The sequence below is a fragment of the Cephus cinctus genome, unplaced genomic scaffold, assembly GCF_000341935.2.
Source record: "Cephus cinctus unplaced genomic scaffold, Ccin1 Ccin1_scaffold0839, whole genome shotgun sequence".
Taxonomy (NCBI): domain Eukaryota; kingdom Metazoa; phylum Arthropoda; class Insecta; order Hymenoptera; family Cephidae; genus Cephus; species Cephus cinctus.
Genome location: NW_014333427.1, coordinates 184,682 through 205,126, shown reverse-complemented (window position 1 = coordinate 205,126; position 20,445 = coordinate 184,682). Strand labels below are relative to the sequence as shown.

Here is a 20,445-nt window from a genome sequence, read left to right as displayed (position 1 = left end):
TAGGGTAGCAACTGTACAGTGTGCTCAACATCCTCTGGAAGGCTCCTCCCGCAGAGTCAACCCCCGGGAGAGAGAAGGTCGATGGGCTACCGAGGATCGTTATACCGAGGTCCTGAATTTGGCTGTATGGATCCAGTTGGAGATGAAATCATCCCTTAGGAACCGGGCCAGGATACACCTGTCGAAATCCAGGTGAGCCAGGTAGGGGTGCTGGGTGATCATTGGACAGAAAAACTGCAATTTGCCCGAAATTCCGGGAACTCTCTATCAGGCACCCATGAAGTGGCGGCAGGCTGTTTTCCCCGGATACGGGAATAAGGATGACCCAGTCTCTTCCCTAGGGATACCCCGTAGTGTCGAAGAAACCCGCGCCTAATTCACAGGAACGCAACCCCCGTGGAGGTATGCGGATTTTCCTCGTGTCCTGGCATCGCTTACTTGATCGAGAATTCTCCAGGAACTGTGAACACCCTAAGAAGGAGATGAGTTACCTTTTACGTAAAGGATTCTCATCAAGGTAAATACCTATATTCAACCATTGAATTTTTAAAACAATAACCTCCTATGGGATCCGAGATCGATGAAGAGTTTTATACTGGGCAGAAATAGCGGTACAAAATTTGCGATTGAGGAAAAGAAAAGTGCAGAGAGGTCGAGACGACGAGGGTAGCTTAGAAGGGTCAGGGGTTGAGAGTGGTAATCGGGAGGGGGCTAAGTTGTCCAGGAAGAAAAGGAACAGGCGGTAAGTAACCAGGAGCACAGAACACGTGAAGGTTTCTAAACCGTGTCAGAAGTTGAGCGCAGACTCCATTCCGTTAGACGAGGGTGGCGAGACGTTGAGGTAGGGATGAGAATATAGGGGATGAGAACAAATAGCGCTTTATAGGTTAGATACTGCATAGTATATGAGTAGCTGAACCGGTTTATTTAAGAGAAAATTACTCAAGTAAAAATTCTATATTTTGCCTACAAAACTACATATTTGATTGAAGCATAAAATTTAATCTATAACTGCTTGAGACCTCCACGATGTTTTCCATTACATTGAATATATCCTGGTGACTGAGATCTGACATAAAATCAATGGATGTACCGATACCAAGTACCGCTATAATTAATATAGACAAAAGTAAATGGAGTCTTGTTAATTGCTATTAAAAGTCAGAAAAGTTCGTCCCCAGTCATTAGTTAAAAAATCTCTCGCGATTTTCGATAGGAGGCCACCGTAGCTATTTTCTGGCAACATCAGCCGAGGCAAGAAGCTTTTCGTCAAATTATTTTTTCATTAAAACTTGGTGTGATCACTTCCACGTCAGACTTGAAATTTCATATTTATTCGCGGTTAATATACATAACAGCAACACTTTAACGCAATAGGATCTTCGATAACGTAAAATCCGTAGTACACGTTCAGATATCGTATTTAGCTTCTACAATAGTACAGTCAGTTTTTACGGAACCCTCCGCCATTTGAAGTATTAAGTGCTTACCATGACCTCCCTAGGACAATATGTAAATACAAAATTCATACCCGACTTCTTCAGAATAAAATCTTGCAGTTCCATGCTTTCAGGAGGTATCGAATGCAGCATCGTGGTATTATAATTCAAGGAGCTTTAACGCGGGCATCATGGCCGCCCTCAGGGTTGCTGAGTTTCACCAGTGCAACCGACACGCTCGGAAGGAGTTACGAGGGCATAACGTAACGTACGACGTAAACGTAAAGCGTGGAAGCCGACGCATAGCACGTAAGTCGTAAAACGTTGGAAGTTGGTGCAGCAGTACCGTTCTGATACTTCACCGATGGTATATATACATATATGTGTTATAGGTACCTGGTAGCATATATCCATATATAGACATCTATTCATATACAATAGGTAGTTACATAAGTATATACACAGTAAGTCACGTATGATACCATAGAATAGCAAAAGTCGTCGTTAGAGGACGTTTTACATCTAAGAAACTTTTCAGGATTGTAAGACTGAAATCCATGGGCGTCCGTACGGCGTTACATGTAAATCCTACCTGGTGGCTTTGCATCGGAGCTCCTTCAATGAAACTACTCAGAAACTTCAAAAGGATTTAACTTTCCGTTTGTACCATTATGAACTGGTACCAGTAGCAAGAGCGGCATTCTTATTGGTTACCATACCTGCGGCTATTGGTAATTTCAAAATAGTGGAATGGCTCAGTCGTAATCTGAAAAGCGTGTCATGGGATACCATACGTATATATGCCCAATGCAAGTGGTCTTCAGGGGCGTCTCTGTAGTACCTGGTAGTTGTGATGGGGTGGAACGGCTTCAGGGCTGGCGAAGATCTGGAATATTATGCTGGTGCATTGTGCCACTTTACAACCTTGTGCTCGCATCGACCTCGTCCTGGGATGCGTTTAGAGATTTAACTCCGTATCACCTGCGTTAAAATCCAGCAGTTAAATAAGGGGGCTGCGATTTCAGGATGGTTGATCCAAATTGCTTATTATTGCTAAGGTATGAAATGAAAGGTTTTATTGATTCACTGGGGCTGGGTTATCGGATTGGATTTTTTTTTAAATCTTTGATTCCTTAGTAAGTTGTAGATTAATTAGTGACTCGTTTCATTGAAAACCGAATTCTCTGTATGACTGTGCTGCCTTCTTGGAATCTGGAAGATATAAGTGAATAGAAGCCGAGTGGAAGAGCTTCCAGGAAGACGAGAAGTTCTTAAGCTGATGGAGAGGATCAAAGCTTTGTGACCGCAACGGGTTCCTAGAGAGACGCTTCCTGGAGCTGGCCTAGACCCGTTGCCTATAACGACTCTTAAGAAGAACTACAGAAAAAAAGGGAAGGAAGACTGTGTAAGAGTCGAAGGGAGCAAAAGGGAATACAGTGAAAAATTATTATTCTGAGACTTCAATGGGGTTGCTCAGTAGGTACTTATAACCCTTAGGACTCAGAGTAGTAATTCTGGTAGCCTCTTACTCAGTGAACCGTTCTACAAGAGATTCACATCTCAAATAACTTTTATTCATGAGATTCAATAATTTGATAGCCTAATCGACGGCTTGGGCTGTGCTGTCTGTTACTGACAGATAATCAATACTCGCTATTGCATAACTGACCGACGTAGCGGTCCATTTCAAAGCAATCGCGACCCTCATCCATATACAGAGGTAATGGAAACATGATATTTCCCATGGTGAATGGAATTGAATTAAAATAATTACGTAAATGAATTGAATAGCTGAGTGATTTAGAAAATCACTGAATACAGTGAAAAATTACAAGAGAAATAGAAACACTGATTAAAAAGGTAAAGGCATGTTTTATATCTATTATTATAAGAGCAATTTGGATTTACAAAAAAAAAAAATACAATGATATCTCCAATAGGTTGTACGTTGGTTTTCCTGGTATTCGTCATCTGATCTGTACAAGGGTATGACAAGAGTCCCTTTGGCAGCCTGATGTCATCGTGGCGGAGCCGCGATACCATGTAATGACGCAGAGAATAAAAGGCTCGGGGACACGAGCGTATAGCTTTTAGCGTTAGGGAGTATGAAAAGAGGAGAGAAAAAAAGAAGGTGAGCCATCTTCAAAGACGCGACAAAGATGATCCGTTTATAAAGAAAGCCGAGTGGTTTTAACAATGGCGGAAGGTGTAAAAGCACAGAGCGTAAAAAGTCCCATAAGAAGAACAGAGCTACCCATGGATAAATTGAAGATGTACCATGAAAACAAAATCCTCCTGCCTTAATTCCTTAATTACATAATTACGTATGGAATTATCACATCAATAACGTCGGTCTAGAGAGAGCAGCTAGAAAAGAATCAACTTAAAGAAGCAGACTAAAAAGAAGTTCAGCGAGATTCTGAAAATTACCAAGGCACTTCCAAGAAAGCGGGTATCCCATCCGAAGCGCCTGGTCTTTTCCCTCGTATAAGGGAATGGTATATCAGCAGGGATAGTATTCCCTTTAGTTGGCTAAGGCTGGCTCGTGCTGCAACACAGTGCACGGGGGCGCAAGGTTCGTTTAATTTCAGAAGACCCCATAAAGGTTATACCTCGGGATGGCTGTTCGCTCGTGCGCCGGTATCGCGGCAGGAAATACGTCCTCGTAAACTAGAGAAAGTAGAAAAAAGGAAGGAACGAGAAGTACAATAGAGTGGGATGAAGATAGGGAAGATTAAAGAACAGAGAAGGAGAGAGGAAGACGAAGCAGAGTAGAGCGAGGGAAGGAAAGGAAAAGGACAGAGCTTGGCTCAGAAATGAACGTAGGGGTAGTGGATAAAAAAGAATCCAGGAAGCAAAAGGGAACAATGCTGCTCGCGGATCCCCGGGGCATATCCCTGGCACACATGGTGACGAGGGGCTCCAGGGGTTTTACTACAGGATAAGGGAGCAAGGCTAGAGCGGGGGAGGAGAAAAAATGGCGGCGGTGGTAGCAGTAGATGGTTGGGAAAGGAAGGAGAGAGGAGCTAGTAGGTAGGTAGGTAGGTATAAAGTTTCTGGTTAATGCCAGAAGTGGAGTAGGATGCTGTGCTCTTCTTTGATGGTTATAGGATATCTTTCGAGAGCGAGTGAGATGGAACGATGGGGGCAAAAAATAAAAAGGAAGAGCTCGCATAATGCGGGGAAACCACTAATGGCAATGGGGATCCTTGATAAAGGTTGCCGACAAGTTTTCAGCCCGATTTAGGACCTCATTCTATTTTTTTCAAGTCGATTTTGATTTCCTGCTATATACATCTCCCCGACGGAGTGCCAAGTTTTATCTTATTATTCAAGAAATCTTTTTCACCAGACTTTCGATCGATTCCTTCCATTTGGCAAGTAGGCAGGGGCTTGTCCCTCCCTGTGGATGAGGATGGTATCTTTAATCATTATAATCGACCCTTGAAGTTTTTCCTCTGTTTCTCGCCCTCTTTCATCCCTATACTTTGTCGAGTCCCTCGGGTCCTTCACAACGCAACCCTTCTAGTTCCTCCTCTCTGGAACACCCTTCCATCCCTTGAGATTGGTGCGCGGTGGGTTTTAGGTATTCTTCATGTGACGTAAATAGCGCGCTGGCTTAAATGGTGTAAGTCTCATTAATATTACTAAATAATAATATTAAATTTATATAGTCTATCTGTACTCATTTATTTTTACTGTATTATAAAGTGCGTTCCAGTTGAATTCACCTTATCAGGAGGCACCCGTGCTGACGACTAACTCTGGCTGACGTGTAAGGGATGGTTTAAGGAGACACTTCTGACAAGTTCAAAGGTTAGCTGCATTGTGCAGTATCGTGTGCATCTCGCGTGACGTCTCTAAGGGTTGAAAAAGCAAGTACCCTAGTAATCAGTCGGGAGAGCATCCTCGAAGCATCCAATGTGGATATGTATAACGTACGTACTAGGCCCAACGTAAAGTCTAAGTAGAACTGCCAAAGAGAAAGAGAGTAGGATAAGTAGATATTGATACAAGGCAGAAAGAAAAATATTATCAAAAATAAAAAAATGTCTTTTAGATGAAGATAATCTTCCCTGAACTGGACCACCCAATTTCAGAGAAAATAATAACCGAGAGTGAAATCCTCAACCTCCTTCGTTACTACTACCTGGAGATTTTGACGCCCTATATTTTCTGATTCCTCCTTGGCACATCTTATTGTACTACTTGACTACTCCCTGGAAGAAGTAAAGAGTGAGATCATGAAATGAAAAATAAATAAAGGAGAAAAGGTATGGAATTTGAGGCAAGAAGAGTGTCAGACGAAAAAAGAAATATAAAAAAGAGGGATGGTTTCAAAGGACAGCGAAATAGGAGAAATAAGAGATGACAGAGGAGTCAAGTGCAGCGAAGAGTTTTGCGAGATGCGGAATAAGAAGAATTCTCTGAATTCAATAAAATGGTGGAAACTAGCCCGTTGCCTCGTAAACGGGTAATCTGCTATTCAGGTCATAACCTAGCTCGCACAGCAGAGGACGGTGGCCATTTCGAACAGCATCCCGGTGACTATTACGTAGTACAGAATCCCGACCCTCTCTTACCACCTCACGCTATACCCTTGTGCTCTTGATGTGAGAACCTGCTGGTACTAGCGGCTAAGGGTAGTAAAGGGTAGGTCGGCACGGCATTTATATCCCAGCCAGTGGAAATGCCAGGCGCGGAGAGGACAGTTTTAATATTCTGCCTGAGAAGGAGCCCGAGGAGCGAGGGAGGAAGAGCGAGAGAGAATCGGATAAGGATAAAGATAGGAAAGAGAAAGGAACACCAGCTACAAAGGACAACGCGGTTTCTCCGATCCTTTTCGAAAATCCCCTAACTTCAGAGTTGAATGCAGGATGCTGTCAGAATTTCCGCTACGAATGGATCCGGATAAAACTACTTTCCTCCTCTACTTCCGGGTGATTCGTCAGATCATTGGATGAATAATACAGAGGTTTACTCGAAGCATTGTTATTGGTCCGGTTGCAGCCAAGGTGATGGATGCTGGCACACGTCTAGTCTCGGTTAATTGTTCTGAAGGTGGTAGCGACTGATACCAGCGCTAATTTCAGGTTAATCATTATTCCATGTTAATACAGGATATAGGAGTATGGTATATTATACGTATAGAAATATTTGAAATACTCTCTTTCTCTGATCGTTTCTTGACTCTACTTTCTGTCTCTTTTTATCTTTCCAACTCTCTATACACATCTAGAGTGGATTCTCGCCTGGACGCATTGATCCAGTGCAGGGTGAATGTGTACAGGGTGGAAAGCTGAGGGTGGGATGCTGCTCGGGATGGGATGGAAGTGGACTGTTTAAGGGATGCTGGGCTTCAGAGTGGAAAGAGCGTGGAGTTTGGTCGCCTAGCAACTCGAACGCCAACCAACCTACCTACCTACCTACCTATCTACGAGCATGTATATGACTGAGCACGTTATGTGGAAGCACGTGACATGGAACGCTCTGCCTATTACGCATATGCCTACATATCCTGTATATACAACACACCAAGTGAGTACAACCAACCCCGTAACCCACTGCGGCGAATCTGTGTAGATAAACTAGATGGACAACCGACAAGTTCATTATATTATGTAAATGTAATAAAACTTATGGATAAATTAAAAAATTGTTCGAATCGATTCAATCTGTTTGTGATGAAAGATTATATGTTTCTAGAGCACATCGGAGGACTTATGTTTTGTGTAATGTATATATGTAACACTTGGAGTAAAGTTACAGTATAGACTCTTGGGTCTTCTTCCGAAGATCGAGTAATAACAGTGTTTTCTGAGGCCGGTGTGGATGCGGGCTAAGGAACGAGGTGGTTATTCACCTGAGTTTGGGAGCATAACCTCCTAAGGTGGCCCGGGGATCCCGGGTGAAGAGAGGTACCCACCGCAGTCAGTGCCTTCGCCTCGTCTTCTACAGTAGTATTAGTAGTAGCAGTAGTAGTAGATAGTAATAGTAGACGTAGTAGTATTAGTCAAGGTAACCGTAGCGCAGGAAATATAGGAAGACCGTCTAGTCCAGGATTGGGTCCAAGGAGTATTAGTGAGACGTCGGTAGTCTTCGAGGAGGAGGGTACCGAGGTGAAACTGGAAGTATGGGACGGGTAGGTTAGGTGGTCCAATCCTCCTATGGCGGTTCCTGAAGTAGTTGGGAGGGACGAAGGGCCAGAGAATGCCGAGCAGGTTGCTGCCAGGGTGGGCAGGTGCTCGGCTCCATGGAGGGCAGACAAAGGATCCGAAACTCTCAGGTTTTTCTCATAGCCAGAGCAAGATGAGCCCTTCCTGGGCAATGGGTCGTATATCGATAAACTCTTGTAGGATTGGAAATTTCAGGATCCCTCTGGATGTTCCATGTGCGATTCCTGCTGAAGATATTGATATTGAATTGGTACTGAGATCATCTATGGGTATCAACGGCAGAAGAGGTTACCGTGCAGGCAATAGCCACCTTTCACGGACGACTTCGTCCGGACCTACAATCAGGACAAGATGGCAGACATCTGCTGGCCATCTGCCAGGCCCCAAGAACTGAGACTGCTTTGGCACCCTTCCGCGTGCAAGGTGCGGCCCCGAAAAAATCAGAAGCGCACCCGGGGACTCGCGTGATTTTTTGCCCCCCTGAGAAACGCTCCACGTATTCCCATAAAGAGAGGCGTGCTGCAGCAGACTCACAGGGCAGCCACCATCGGGCACGTAAAGAAGGTGGAAAAGAATAAAAGAAGCGTCGGAAGCAAGGTGCTCTTAAATCGCGTGGCTCGAGCGAGATTTTATAGGATAAGGAATTATTTTATTTTTTTGCACAATTCCCTAATTAGGAATTAACCTCACCGATCCTTTCTCGCTTGTACTTTCAGACTGCAAGATTGGTACCAGTGATGGTTCGCTGTGGAGTCTTGATTAGCTCGTAAAATTAATCCGAACTGAACTGATTACGATACACCTGGCATGATGCTCTTACACCTGGCAATTTTAAACCTCTGTGTGAAAGTTGATCGACCTTCCTCCGGATGACGACGATCACACCCACGTATCTACGAAATACACCAAGGTGATATATAATCCTGGACCTGATGAGATGGGAGAAAGTAATGAGTAAAGAAATTTTTAGAATATTTTCAGATCGCCTCAAGCTTCTTATATTTCAATAACAACAGAAGAATTTACCCAGTGAAAAGGAATCCGTGACATTAAAGGACCAAACTTGGAGGACAAGATGGCGTCTGGTGAATAGGAAGATATTCTCCTGCCGGCGACAGGATAATGAGCAGGGAACTGCCAGTTCGGCGTCCACGTGGCCTTTGAGTGAAACCGCAGCGTCCTTAATTCTGTTTCTTATTATTAAAACACGATATGCAAGCAGCGCCAGTCTCCAACCATCTTGTCTCTTTCTTTAATATTTTCTTGCCGAGCGTAAATGGCAACTGGCGACTTGTTGCTCGTGCAATCATTTTAATATCTTCTGAGACTCGTTGACGATCTTCAAAATGGATTGGTAAATCTTGATAGTAAATTATCGTATAATCTCCACGATGAATCAGGCATCGATTACGTCGTCCACGGAGCTACTGTCTGTACCCATAGACACTTCCGGCATCTTACTGTTCCATTTATTCAGAATCTGCGGCAAAGATCGTGTTTAATATATTCATTCTGTGGTTGGTTGGCGACGTCGTGGCGACCGACACGAATACCGAGGCGTCCTCCCTGACGTCGAGACGAACAGACAAGGAGAGACGTATTTTAGAACCGTATCAGAAGCGGCATTATTATTATTATAAGGAGACTACCGAGAGTGACTATACATTAATATATGTATATATAACTAATATAATAAGAAAACTGAAGACGCTACGATATACCAATATATAAATATATCACACAGTAAGTTCCTAAAGATTTGAATCCAGGGGGTTAACCACACACGTAGCTGCTTACACATCATTCTTTTCTCACGCTATACGTTTCTCTACGCAAATTCGTTATATGCACTTTATCCTTTTGTAAATGTACCTGTAACACGAATTCGTTTACAAACTAGATATCAATACATATTACATATATATTATCATTGCTTTGTAAAACATATGCGAGGTTATATATCGGTTTCAGTGAACTCGGAGAGGATCGATGACAGGATTAGATAGAACTCAATTATCAAAAGCGAATATCCCCAAGGAACACGTAGACCTTCATCGAAGCTAACAGGATGGTTTTCCTGAAATGAAAAAATAGTATTGGAATCAAATTGCGTGATATCTCTTTATTACTGCCATAATTTAATTTATATTTTATTATTAATATTATATCTATCAAGCATATTGATGTATCATACCTAAGCCAGGATTTCTCTCCTTCGTATGTGGCTACTTGAACAAGAACAATGGCGGTCAACAACAGCAACACGTATCTGTCTATATGTGCTGCAGGCACGAGCGTTAACGGGGGAAGCCGTGTTTTTACAAGCGTGGGTTATGGAAGGTCGCCGCCAGCTGGGTTCTAGATAAATGCCCTATGTATCAGCTTTATACGTGTGGATAATGATCCACCAAGTTACGCCATTGGTTCACATCGTTCGACCGATACCGGCGATTTTCTCCTGTCGCATTTATGCGCGTATGCCTTGTTGCCTGACTGCCTGCTGCGGGGTGTTAACCGAGGATACGTGTATGTACATAAGTGCGTGATGTGCACGCACTTGGTTAGGCACAGGCGTCACAAACTCGGCACCGGGATCCATCTCGCATCAACCATCCTTGTGGAGAGATATGAACCAGTTCCTTAAAAAAATATTTCAACGTTTTGTAAAAGTGCAAAACAGATTTGAATAATACAATTTTGAGGTTAACGAGATAGAAAGGTAATAAATCTTTCTGTATTCTTCAAATTGAAATGGATAAAGGCATTTCAGTGTGGACGGGACTTTACGTAGGGAATTGTAAGGGCGATTTGTAAAGGGTTCCAGACCCTTTGCGACTTACTAAGTTTAGTTTGTCAACCCCGCAGGTCGAAAGGATCAAATCCATTGTGAAATAACTCACTGAAATTCTAAGCACTTCGACGGCGACCTCTGGGTAGTATTAGGATACTCTAGGTTCCTGAAGAACGTTCTCAGGAAATCTATATCTATATGAAAATCTAGTATAATTATTGAAATTGACTTTTAATATCGAACCATGAAGATTAATGGGCATAGAAAATTGTTTGCACTAAAATTTCAACGTTTCTTTACAAACGTGATTCTTATTTCTCAAAAGTTTCTTCTTCGTCACTGTAATAGTCGCTGGCTCACATGCTTTTTATTTTTTTATTCAACATAAGCATCTCGAGTAAAGATCCTCTTTTCGTTGTACGAGTGGAAGGCCACATGGCGACCTTTCAACTCATCTCGAGAGTGTAAGGTCGCGCTCGAAGCTCAGAAATATTCAGTCGATAAAACTGTCACGCTTGAAACCGTGGTAAAGTCAATCGTCAACTACCATTAATATTTACACTTTCATATATATAGTCCGATTTAAACAGTCGAATAATCAAGTATTTTCATAATAAGACATCATAAATTCCCTTGATACATGAACACCTTCGACTATCCTCGAGGATGACGAGTCGCGCCAGAATTCCTTCAGGGTTGCCAATAGAGCGAGTTTTCTGTCAATCAAAAGCTATTTTTAAGTTCGTACATATCCCGCACATGCCACTGAATGAAACGTATCTGGTGACGACGCAACGAATGAGCGATATAAAATGGTAAACAAACTTAGAAAAATAATTATCGTATAGATATGACTTGAATAAGATTCAGAGTGGTTATTTAAAAATGGACGAAATTCCTAGATCAGTTAGTACTTCCTCAGATGGCAGCAGCTGCGTATCCAACACTAGCTGGGACAGGTTAGGTCGGTGATTTCTCGCGTCTCTCCTTGGTGTTTTACCGTTTGGTGAGTAGCAGGCATGCACGACGCCGAGAGACGCTACAAGCTGCCATGCTTCGCCACTAATACTATTCGTGAGATCGTGTAGAAGCTAGTTCGCTTATACGTGTCTGTGAGTACGGCAGACGGCCGGCGCCATAAGGAATCCCCACGTACACTTCAGCACCGCTTGCGTAAGGCCTAACAGCCGTCGTCCATGCGTGAGTACATCTCCCCGTCCTTGTTTCTCTTTCATCGTTACTCTCTTCATCTTTTTCTGCTTCTCGGACGCTTGTCGTTTTCTCGTATGCGACAAGTTCAGCCTAATGCGTCGATTCTCCCTGTAAAGAACTACTACGAGTATAGCGATACCGATGCTATACGCTGCGAATTTAAAAAGATAATTATAAATAATTAAAATAAGACAAGGTTAAATATTATTTATTTTTTAATTCATTATACACGACCTATGCACGAAGAATCATTGGGCAATCTTGATATGTACCTTAAAGGCGTTTTAATTTGAATCTCCTGTTTATATATATATACACGTTTAATATATTACTGACGTGATATACAACGCACGTGTATATATATAAAGTGATAAGACATAACACATACCTCAATGAGAAGGAAAATCCTTCCTTAAGAGGATTCCGAAGTAATCCAACGTGAGGCGTAATTTAAAAAAAAATTGTCCTGCCGTCCGGGAGTCGGGAAACGATATGAGAAAAGGCGCCGTCGCGTCGCGGGGCGCATAGCGGGTGATACGTGAATGGAGGCGTCGGACGGCGAAGGCTTCGTCGCCAGAATGGGAGAATGGTAAAAACAGAAAGAGAGGGATCAAGAGGGAAGACGATGGGTAGGCATAGGTTGTGAACGCGACTTTAGCCGCAGGGTGGAACGTGGCGTATCTATTCCTGGGTCCCGGGACACCCAAGAATAGCTGGCAGAAACGTAGAATCGTGAGGGCTTCCCCAATCCCCAGGACGAAGGAGGGCTATTCCCTTCTTCTTCTTCCTTCTCCGTTTCATCTTCGTCTTCTACCTACTCTAACCTAGCCTAAACTCTCAGAAGTCCTCACCATCTGTCTGTCCCTATAGGTACCATACAGTACACACATATACTTATATACACAAGCGCCTACCTATTCCAAGAGAAATTCTTTTCATATACGTTAGCAATGGCGACGTAGACTAAAGTCTGGTACACATCTAACTACACGTTATTCTCTCATAGGATGTATAAGAGGCCTGTACGACCTTCCTCTCTAGAGAGAGACTAGGTTCTTGGCTGCTGGACCGCGGTCCCGGCTATTTCTGACTCCTGTCAACGGCACACGCCGCCGACGAAACTTTCGAGCTTCTTCGCAGTTACGAATCGCTGGCCTTCTCCTACCCGCTGCCGATCTTCGATACGATCGATCGCTCTTGTTTTCTTAATCGTCGAAGTCTCGATTAAAATCTGACTTAATGTTTCTACCTGTCGCTGGCTCGCCTGCTGCTCTCGCTGTCCGTAATGACGCCGACGCCATCGAAGGTCGTCTCTCTCCCTCTCCCCTGTCCTTGTTCGATTCTTTGACACTCTCTCTCTCTCTCTCTCTCTCTCTCTCTCTCTCTCTCCCCCTCTCTAATTGTTCAAACGGCTCGTTCATCGTCGCGTAAAACTTTCCCTGTTCTCTTGGCGAACACGCCTCGTTACACATTAGATTCAAGACAATAGACATCGAGTCTGTTGAGAGCAGCCGGGATACAGCGATACAGGATTAGGTATTGACTCTGGTTATAAATAACATTAATGACACTATATCTGATTACACTATACGGTAATCAGTAAACTGCACAAAAATCTGTAGTCATGTAACGCATGGGTAATGGAACACAAGCAGCAGATATACATAGGTCTGCTCCGACGGGAGTGACGCCTGCCGATGGCAGACGAGTTTCGTCACTCCCCTCCCCCCTCTCACCACCCGGGAGACTTATGAGACACGCTGCGACTAATTAACTAGGAAACCCCGAGAAAGAGCTGTCTACGACTCTCTTCTTTCCGTCCAAAGCAAAGGACGTCGAATTCAAGTGGAATAAACAAAAGGGCAAGAGGAATTCGTCTTTATTCGTGCATGACTTAGCCTATACGGCTCGATATGCATATCCTATAATAAGACTGAGGAAAGAGGTCGTCCTTGCCGATTTCTCAGGGCATTCTCAGGCCATTCTCAGCGCGCACAACCCACCACGTGAATCATCTGGAGCCGAGATGACGATAATGTCTGAATAGGGCGCGTCGCAGGAGAAGAAGGCCTGGACCGACTTTGGCCCGTATGGAACGGCAAGAAAGTGTGTACTTGTATATGGCACGGGATACGCATCTCTCTCTCTCTCTCTTACTCTCACTATGTATACATACATATATATGCACAGGTTACACGTCGTCTCGCATGGTGGGGTTCCTGGCGTCAGCCTGTCGGGCCTCCCGAGTTGCTCTCTTGGCTCCGCTCTCCGCTCTTCCTTGGTCTGCCCTCTTTGTCATTCTCTCTCACTCTCACTCTCACTCCCTCTCTCTCTCTCTCTCTTAGTATTCCTCCACAGTATCCGTTTGACTCTCCTCGCGCTGCAGATCACAGACTCTCCCTAGCTGGTAGAACGGCTGATACACAGACAAGACACGGCCCACGACCACAAGGAACCGGACGATCCTCGCGCGTCCACGTACATAGGCTTCTACTACCCGAGGTCGCAATATCCCTCGGCATGATTCGCCTCTACTTCCCTGAGCTCCACTTAGGGGCCTCCGCCACGGCCATGATGTAATAATAAACTACGGCAGTTGTTCGCTGTCACGCGCACCAAAGGGCCGCCTTGGATACCCTCGAGGGATTCCATCCTGGACGAGAATCACCCTGGGTCCAGGATGATTGGGACACTTGGAACGTTCCTCGATCCTCTCGTGCCGGAGAGGATCTCGGCCTGGATGGGATTTTCTAGAGGCGGGACGACTGTGCGCCAGGGTCGCCGTTGCTTCGCTTCTTTTCCTAGTATCTGTATTGAGTATTGATACGAGGTGGCGGGGGAATACTCAAGGTCGTTATAGTTATCGTCAAGAGAATCGCCAATTCTGGTACTCTGGTCCCAGGGTGCTGTCGGGGGTCTAAAATAACTGTCCCGGTACGTCATTGGCACGTTGGTTGGTTATGAACATACGTTTGCGTAACGCAATCGACGCTCTGCTTTACTGTGGTAGATTCACTTCTCTACTGTCCGCGTCACTTTTTCTCTTATTATATGCGTATATATTAATTAACGATTGGCGCTGTCGCCTGTTAGCATTGTCAATTAGTTGGTGAACCTACGCTTGGCTGTGGAAGCAGCTCTGAATTACTGGACCGCAGGAATTTTAGATTTAATCTATATGCGTGGGATCTTTTTTTTAGTGGGATTTAATTTTTTTTAATTCGATCCAATGACTTTGTATCGATTTGGCTATTTTGCACTGGGATATAGGATACTCGCGAGGATTCAGACGGTCTAGGGATACGAGAGCGTTAACCTGGGTCGTGGCGCAGGAGCAGTCACCTTAAAAGGACGTTCCCCAGGCCTGACCTCACGGCCACGTGAGATCGGCCCGGTTTTCAACGCAAGACGGCCGGCCGGCAAATTGTGTCGTTATCCATTAGGCAGTTGTCAGTCATTATAGCAGCGTTACGAGGCCATTTATGAATGTTAATAAGGGCGCGATTGACAATGGACACGTTCCGGAACATCCGTCGTGAATATCGAATAATAATGCGATTGGAATTTTTTATTTATTTATTTTTTTTTCACACGCACACCACGTTATGGCAGGGAGAATAAATATCACTCGATTAACATCCATTCGATATACAATGTCAAATGATAAACGTTTTACATATGCGAATCTTATTTATGGTGCATATGAGGCGTTATGCGTCTTTTTGTTTTAAATTTTATTAACATTATTGTTGTTATTATTTATATTCGTTGTACCGTATGTATATATATTATATTTTCAAATATCTATTTTGAAAGTACAGTCTATTTACTTGCACTGTAAAAATAGATGATCCAGATTCAGTCAGGTTTATATCACATAGGAATTACGCGTGCTATTTGCAGGCGAATTTTTGAATTTAGAGGAAGTTTCGCAAAGTCATTAAATTACATAATAGGGAAAGGGTATGGAGAGGGTGAAAAGGTATAGGGGGCTACCAGAAATGGAAAACAAGTAGTAAGAATTTCAGCCGGTAGGTGGTGGGTCGATATAAGGTCAGCCATGTTTTTTTTTTATTATCGTACCATTGATATACTTAAGCTCCGTTCATACGATATAATATTGAAATTTCGTTCAGTTACAAGATTAGTCAATCAGGAATTTGGATATTTTGAGATTAAATCGACTTCAGAGCAACGTCAGGATCGAACTTTAAAGGACCTAATTTCTTTTATCGTAAAGTTTTCGTAACTCACAGTTGACAATTAGCGTCATCATGTCTCGTTAAGATTAAAGATTCTCTGATCGGTTATCATGTTTTTTGCTCCCTTCGTTACGCACGTAGAGCTTAGAAAATCGTTCAATTGCTCGAATCACTGAGATTTGAGATTCAACAGTTAATTTAGCTTGTCTAACTCGAATCTAACAGTAAGTATAGTTAACACACATAGTAATGACGTAAATATACTTCATAAGAAATGAGCTATTACTTAATTATACATCTCGACGTTCGCTCCTGGTGTAACGAGGCTCAAATATTCAATAAAAGTCGCCATTTCTCAATAACTCGTAAAACACATCATCCGAGATGAGTTTCATAACGGAGGGATGACTCATTTTGCCCCAGAGATTACCCGCAGTGATAACGCGGTGTGAGGAGGCGCCAAAAGTCCTCGCTGAAAAATCTCCACAAAGCGTCGTCTCCACATCTCCACAATCTCCACACGTCCTCGGCTGTCACTTTGATAACCTCTTGGCGACCTCGCGTCTCGACGGCAGACACTACGAATTTTTGTAACGAGTCCCACGCAGCGTCACTACCAATTACTTAGACATCACACCGAATTAAGATCAAGCAATAAGAATCATGCAAAAGCATAAATTATTAAGTCAAATTATAAAAATTCTCAATTCGCATTGTATCAGTCACCAGGCGAAAGTTCGTATTAATCTGTATGACAGATATACACACCCACAATACATTTTATCGTTGAATCAACCAAACTGACTCGGTCGATAATTCGCACTGCCGTATCGATCGGTAAAACAGTACGAGGCCCGATACAATACATAGCTTAATAAAAAGTGACGCCACCTATATAACAAATATTTACATAATATATTGGGAGTGTGAGATAATAAACAAAGTAAATGACAACTCAACAGGTGGCTATAGCATGGTACATAACAATTTTCCGTTTAACGTCGTTGACAGATAAGAGTTCAAGAGCACGCGACCTTCTGGTATTCTAACCTCCGTGCACGGTAATACCAAGTAAGAGTGAATACAATTGAAGGAAAGAAAAGAGTGAAATAAAAATAGCACCAAAGAGGTTAGGTTATCTTTATCAGATATCAGACCATTAGACTTGGTTATTAGAGAGCAGTTAGTCAGTTGGCGTACCCAAAATTCTTCTTAGCTTCTCAAGAGTTCGTGGAAACGTTGTCGAGGGTAAACAAAATCCCTGGCGGAACATTCGTTTAATGAGCGTCCGATATATAGGTATACGCGAAGTATTGTAGGTTATGCGACAACGTAGTACAGACCGTCCGTCGTGACTATTTTTGTGACGCCGCCGTCGAGGAAACGCAAAGAGACATCCACACGCGTTTGACATCGAACGACGTATTCGCTAACGAGTAACTATTTACTCCCGCGTAAATAACATACCTGGAAACGAGCCGAATAGAGCGGAGTCTCACGCTTCCACGTTTGGACGTCGACGAAGGTCTGAGCGTTGTGTTTGTTGTTGATCTCACGAGATGGCTTCTTATAGGGCCTTTGACTGAGTCAGTCATCACGTCCGACATATAGTACATACAAGTAGATACGTGTCCTGTTTCCTGTTACGAAGGATCGTTTTATAACGTATAACTCAGCGTACACGGAATTGCTATAACGTACGTATATACAATGCCAACTGCAGAATAATTAATCGCGTCATCCGGAATTATTCTCATTGAGACCAGAGCGGCGTCCATTACAATTCATTCAAGAATTCCACGTAGAAGACCCGACGCTCTTCCTATTCAAGAATATTATTCCCGTTGCAGCATGTAATTTAATGAAGTAAGTGATTTTTGTGAATTTCATTTTTTTCCACGTAAATTGACAGCCGTGAACGTAGCGCTCGATAGCAGTGCATGTTGGGTAATTTATTGTCCTATACGTATCACACTATATTCTAAGGACCCTGCGACGTCTTACCAACCTTCTATGTTTCTTCTCACGCAACCTTTCTACGTAATGTATCGTGGGCCGTGTAAAACGTTTGTGTTTCTATATATTTTTTTCTTTCTTTCCTTCTTTTCTGCGAATTATCCAGTCGCCATGCTCGAGTCCCATTCACAGGAGGGCTGGCGATGTTAGTGGCGCGATTTAACAGCCAGCGCTCGGTCGCATACTTGACTCCGGTCATTAATCGTAAGTGAACGTTCGTTGCGTTCGGAGCATTCGTGGGCGTTGCAGGAAACCGTTGCGAGTGGCAATGCGCTACTCCGGTTTCTGTTTTGGTCTACGAGATTTCCCAGAGTTCATTCGGTTTTCGAAATTCGATCGAAAGTGACAACAAACTTTGTACTTAACCATCGCGTACCAAACAGACGAGGTTGAGTCTCGGTATCCACTTGAGATATTCAAAATGGAATATCTTTCAGTGTTGAGTTTGAAATTTGGAAAAAGATAGTAAAAACTAATAAACAAAATTGAACAATAGATAAAAAATACATAAAGACCTTACTTCATTTTTGTATACTCCGTTCCCCTCGGTTTTTGTCGCCTTTTTACGTGGACTCGTGCAGAGCCATCTGTTCGAGATTTCATGGAAGGGACATAACAGTAGCGAGGGTTCTCCTAATTGTACCTGGAATCGGTTAAAGCCTTAAAACGTGATTTCTGTCATTTTTTTTATTTCTTTTTTTTTTAATAACCCTACTCCTTGTTCGAATCGACTTCTCGTCGAGAAAGACGCACGAACCTCCTATACGCCTTGCTGTTTCCTTCGTACGCTTTCATCGCGTTAAATGCATGACTATCGTTAAGCTTCGCACACATGTATATACGTCCTATGACTTAAGAGGATATCATAGCGTTAAGAATGGATCCTACAACGATGCCTGGAACTAGGTAGGCTTTTATGAATGAAAGAGAATCTTATGAATAGAGAAGTCACGACGAGGCGTTTATACCTATATGGAATATACAACTAGAATCTAGGTACTATAGTACATTAAACATAAGACCAATAAGTATTCCAGACAGGAATACAAAATTATTGGGTACTGATCTCGGATTTTGTATCTTTATCATTTCCCGTTATCCCATGCGAAAATTCAAGTGCCAATGTGTCTGACTCATTCGGAGTCTACGACATTCTCTAATTATAGGAATTATAACACGGAACGAATGTACCTTCTAGGAACGACTGATCATTCGCGGTGAGTACAGCTAACGTTCACAACTCTGTCGCATAATGTTCGGTTCATAAATGTCGTAGGAATACCGTGATAAATTCTTGAAGGAAGCGTTCGTAAAGACGAGGAATTTGAGTCGATGTACGAAATAATGCAAAGAGTGAATTAAAAATTAGTAATATAAATAATTTGCAATATGCTTGTAATTTTTATTTATAAATAATATATTAGTCTAGTCATGTTATTATTATATCATACAAGACGATTCATTGTTAGCAGCCATGAATGGACCGGGACACAGTGTCCGATCGGAATTGCATTATTGCATATAGAAGGACAAGACCTACGCTTCCTATCAAGAGGCACGCATAAAGGCAGGATCATGGGTACGAAGGAGGCACAAGAGTGACGGTATGAATAATACATGCTTATGTAACGTCCAGTGTCACGAGGAGAGGTATAAATAGTCGGATTGGTATCTAGTCGCGATGTTATACCAATACGTGTTAGGTGTAAATTTCATGTGGTTTACGAACGCGTCAAAAGCGAATAATCAATAGAGTGTGAACGCGCCTTAAGAGAATAACAAATAAACGATACGTCTTACGTATCCGTTCCAGGGAACAGACCGATGGAGTATTTATAAAAATTGTATAATATTTATTTTTCAATTATTCGGAATCTTTAAGGGTATTTCTATTTTAATGATAACTCAAGATCTAACATACCTGGATCAAGATCAATCATTTCTTTGTATTATTATTGCAGAACCAATCCAACGTGGCAAACCTGTTACTGGAGGGATCAAAGAATTCGTGCAGGCTTCTGTCGCACCAGGAGTCGGGCAACAAGGATCTTCGAGCGGAATTAAGAATACGACCTGCGATGTGAATATATATATATATATATATATATATATATATATAATATACGTATACATCTTGAAATAGGGCAAGGATGAGGAGAAAGGGGTGGAGTAGAATTCGTTTCATAAATTCGAGGAATCACGGTGGCAGGCATACACACGAGAAGTGGATGTAAGAGGACGGGGAGGTGGCTGCGAGGGTCCAGATAAAAAATACAGATTGTTGCCCGCGGACCGACGGGCAACAGACGCCAGTTCGGCTGTTCGGTGTGTCTGCCTGTTGCCGATTCTAAGAACGAATCAAAAATGGCCGGCCAACAAAAGAAGACCGTGATGATGTCGGTGCCGGTGCGGTACGTGAATTTCCCGAGGCGCAGATGAGAGAGAGAGAAAAAACAAAGGGGGAGCGCATAAAGGGGAGAAAAAAAGAAAGAGGAAAATTTTTAACGGACGCGCATGACACGCAATGGCAAAAGTAACTACGTACTTACGTATTTATGTCTCACCCCCTTTACTCGTCTCTGACTTATTTTTTTTTTTTTTTTTTTTTT

General features: G+C 42.9%; 1 protein-coding gene and 2 long non-coding RNA genes across 17 annotated transcripts in view; 2 read left to right on the top strand and 1 right to left on the bottom strand.

Annotated features, from left to right (window-relative positions):
• The first annotated feature begins 17 nt into the window (after positions 1-17).
• Positions 18-8,696, top strand: LOC107270811. The gene is made up of 9 exons (XR_003060676.1): positions 18-192; positions 272-517; positions 1,574-1,748; positions 1,832-1,903; positions 1,978-2,497; positions 2,577-3,299; positions 3,380-5,377; positions 5,500-8,525; positions 8,586-8,696. It is a non-coding gene; the product is annotated as an uncharacterized LOC107270811 (long non-coding RNA).
• On the bottom strand, positions 7,735-17,423 carry LOC107270806. 7 transcript variants are annotated; one of them, XR_003060669.1, is made up of 5 exons: positions 13,795-15,355; positions 9,810-11,736; positions 8,642-9,692; positions 8,306-8,508; positions 7,735-7,839 (listed from the first exon to the last, which is right to left on the bottom strand). It is a non-coding gene; the product is annotated as an uncharacterized LOC107270806 (long non-coding RNA). The 7 variants fall into 7 exon arrangements; XR_003060671.1 differs by lacking the exon at positions 7,735-7,839 and adding an exon at positions 17,288-17,423 and having other exon boundaries at positions 8,352-8,508; positions 13,795-16,711; XR_003060672.1 differs by lacking the exon at positions 7,735-7,839 and adding an exon at positions 16,589-17,421 and having other exon boundaries at positions 8,352-8,508; positions 13,795-16,398.
• The window catches only part of LOC107270803, a 12,993-nt gene continuing 4,017 nt past the window's right edge, over positions 11,470-20,445 (top strand). For 2 of the 9 annotated variants that reach the window (XM_015746135.2, XM_025088117.1), the window contains exons 1-2: positions 11,470-11,606; positions 19,798-19,916. In XM_015746135.2, coding sequence (XP_015601621.1) covers positions 11,603-11,606; positions 19,798-19,916 — 123 coding nt within the window. In that variant the 5' untranslated portion in view covers positions 11,470-11,602. Of the gene's footprint in view, positions 11,607-17,561; positions 17,687-17,763; positions 19,171-19,305; positions 19,441-19,489; positions 19,720-19,797; positions 19,917-19,979; positions 20,370-20,445 lie in introns of those variants that run through there. The other 7 variants (XR_003060662.1, XR_003060663.1, XR_003060664.1 and 4 more) reach the window with 7 other exon arrangements.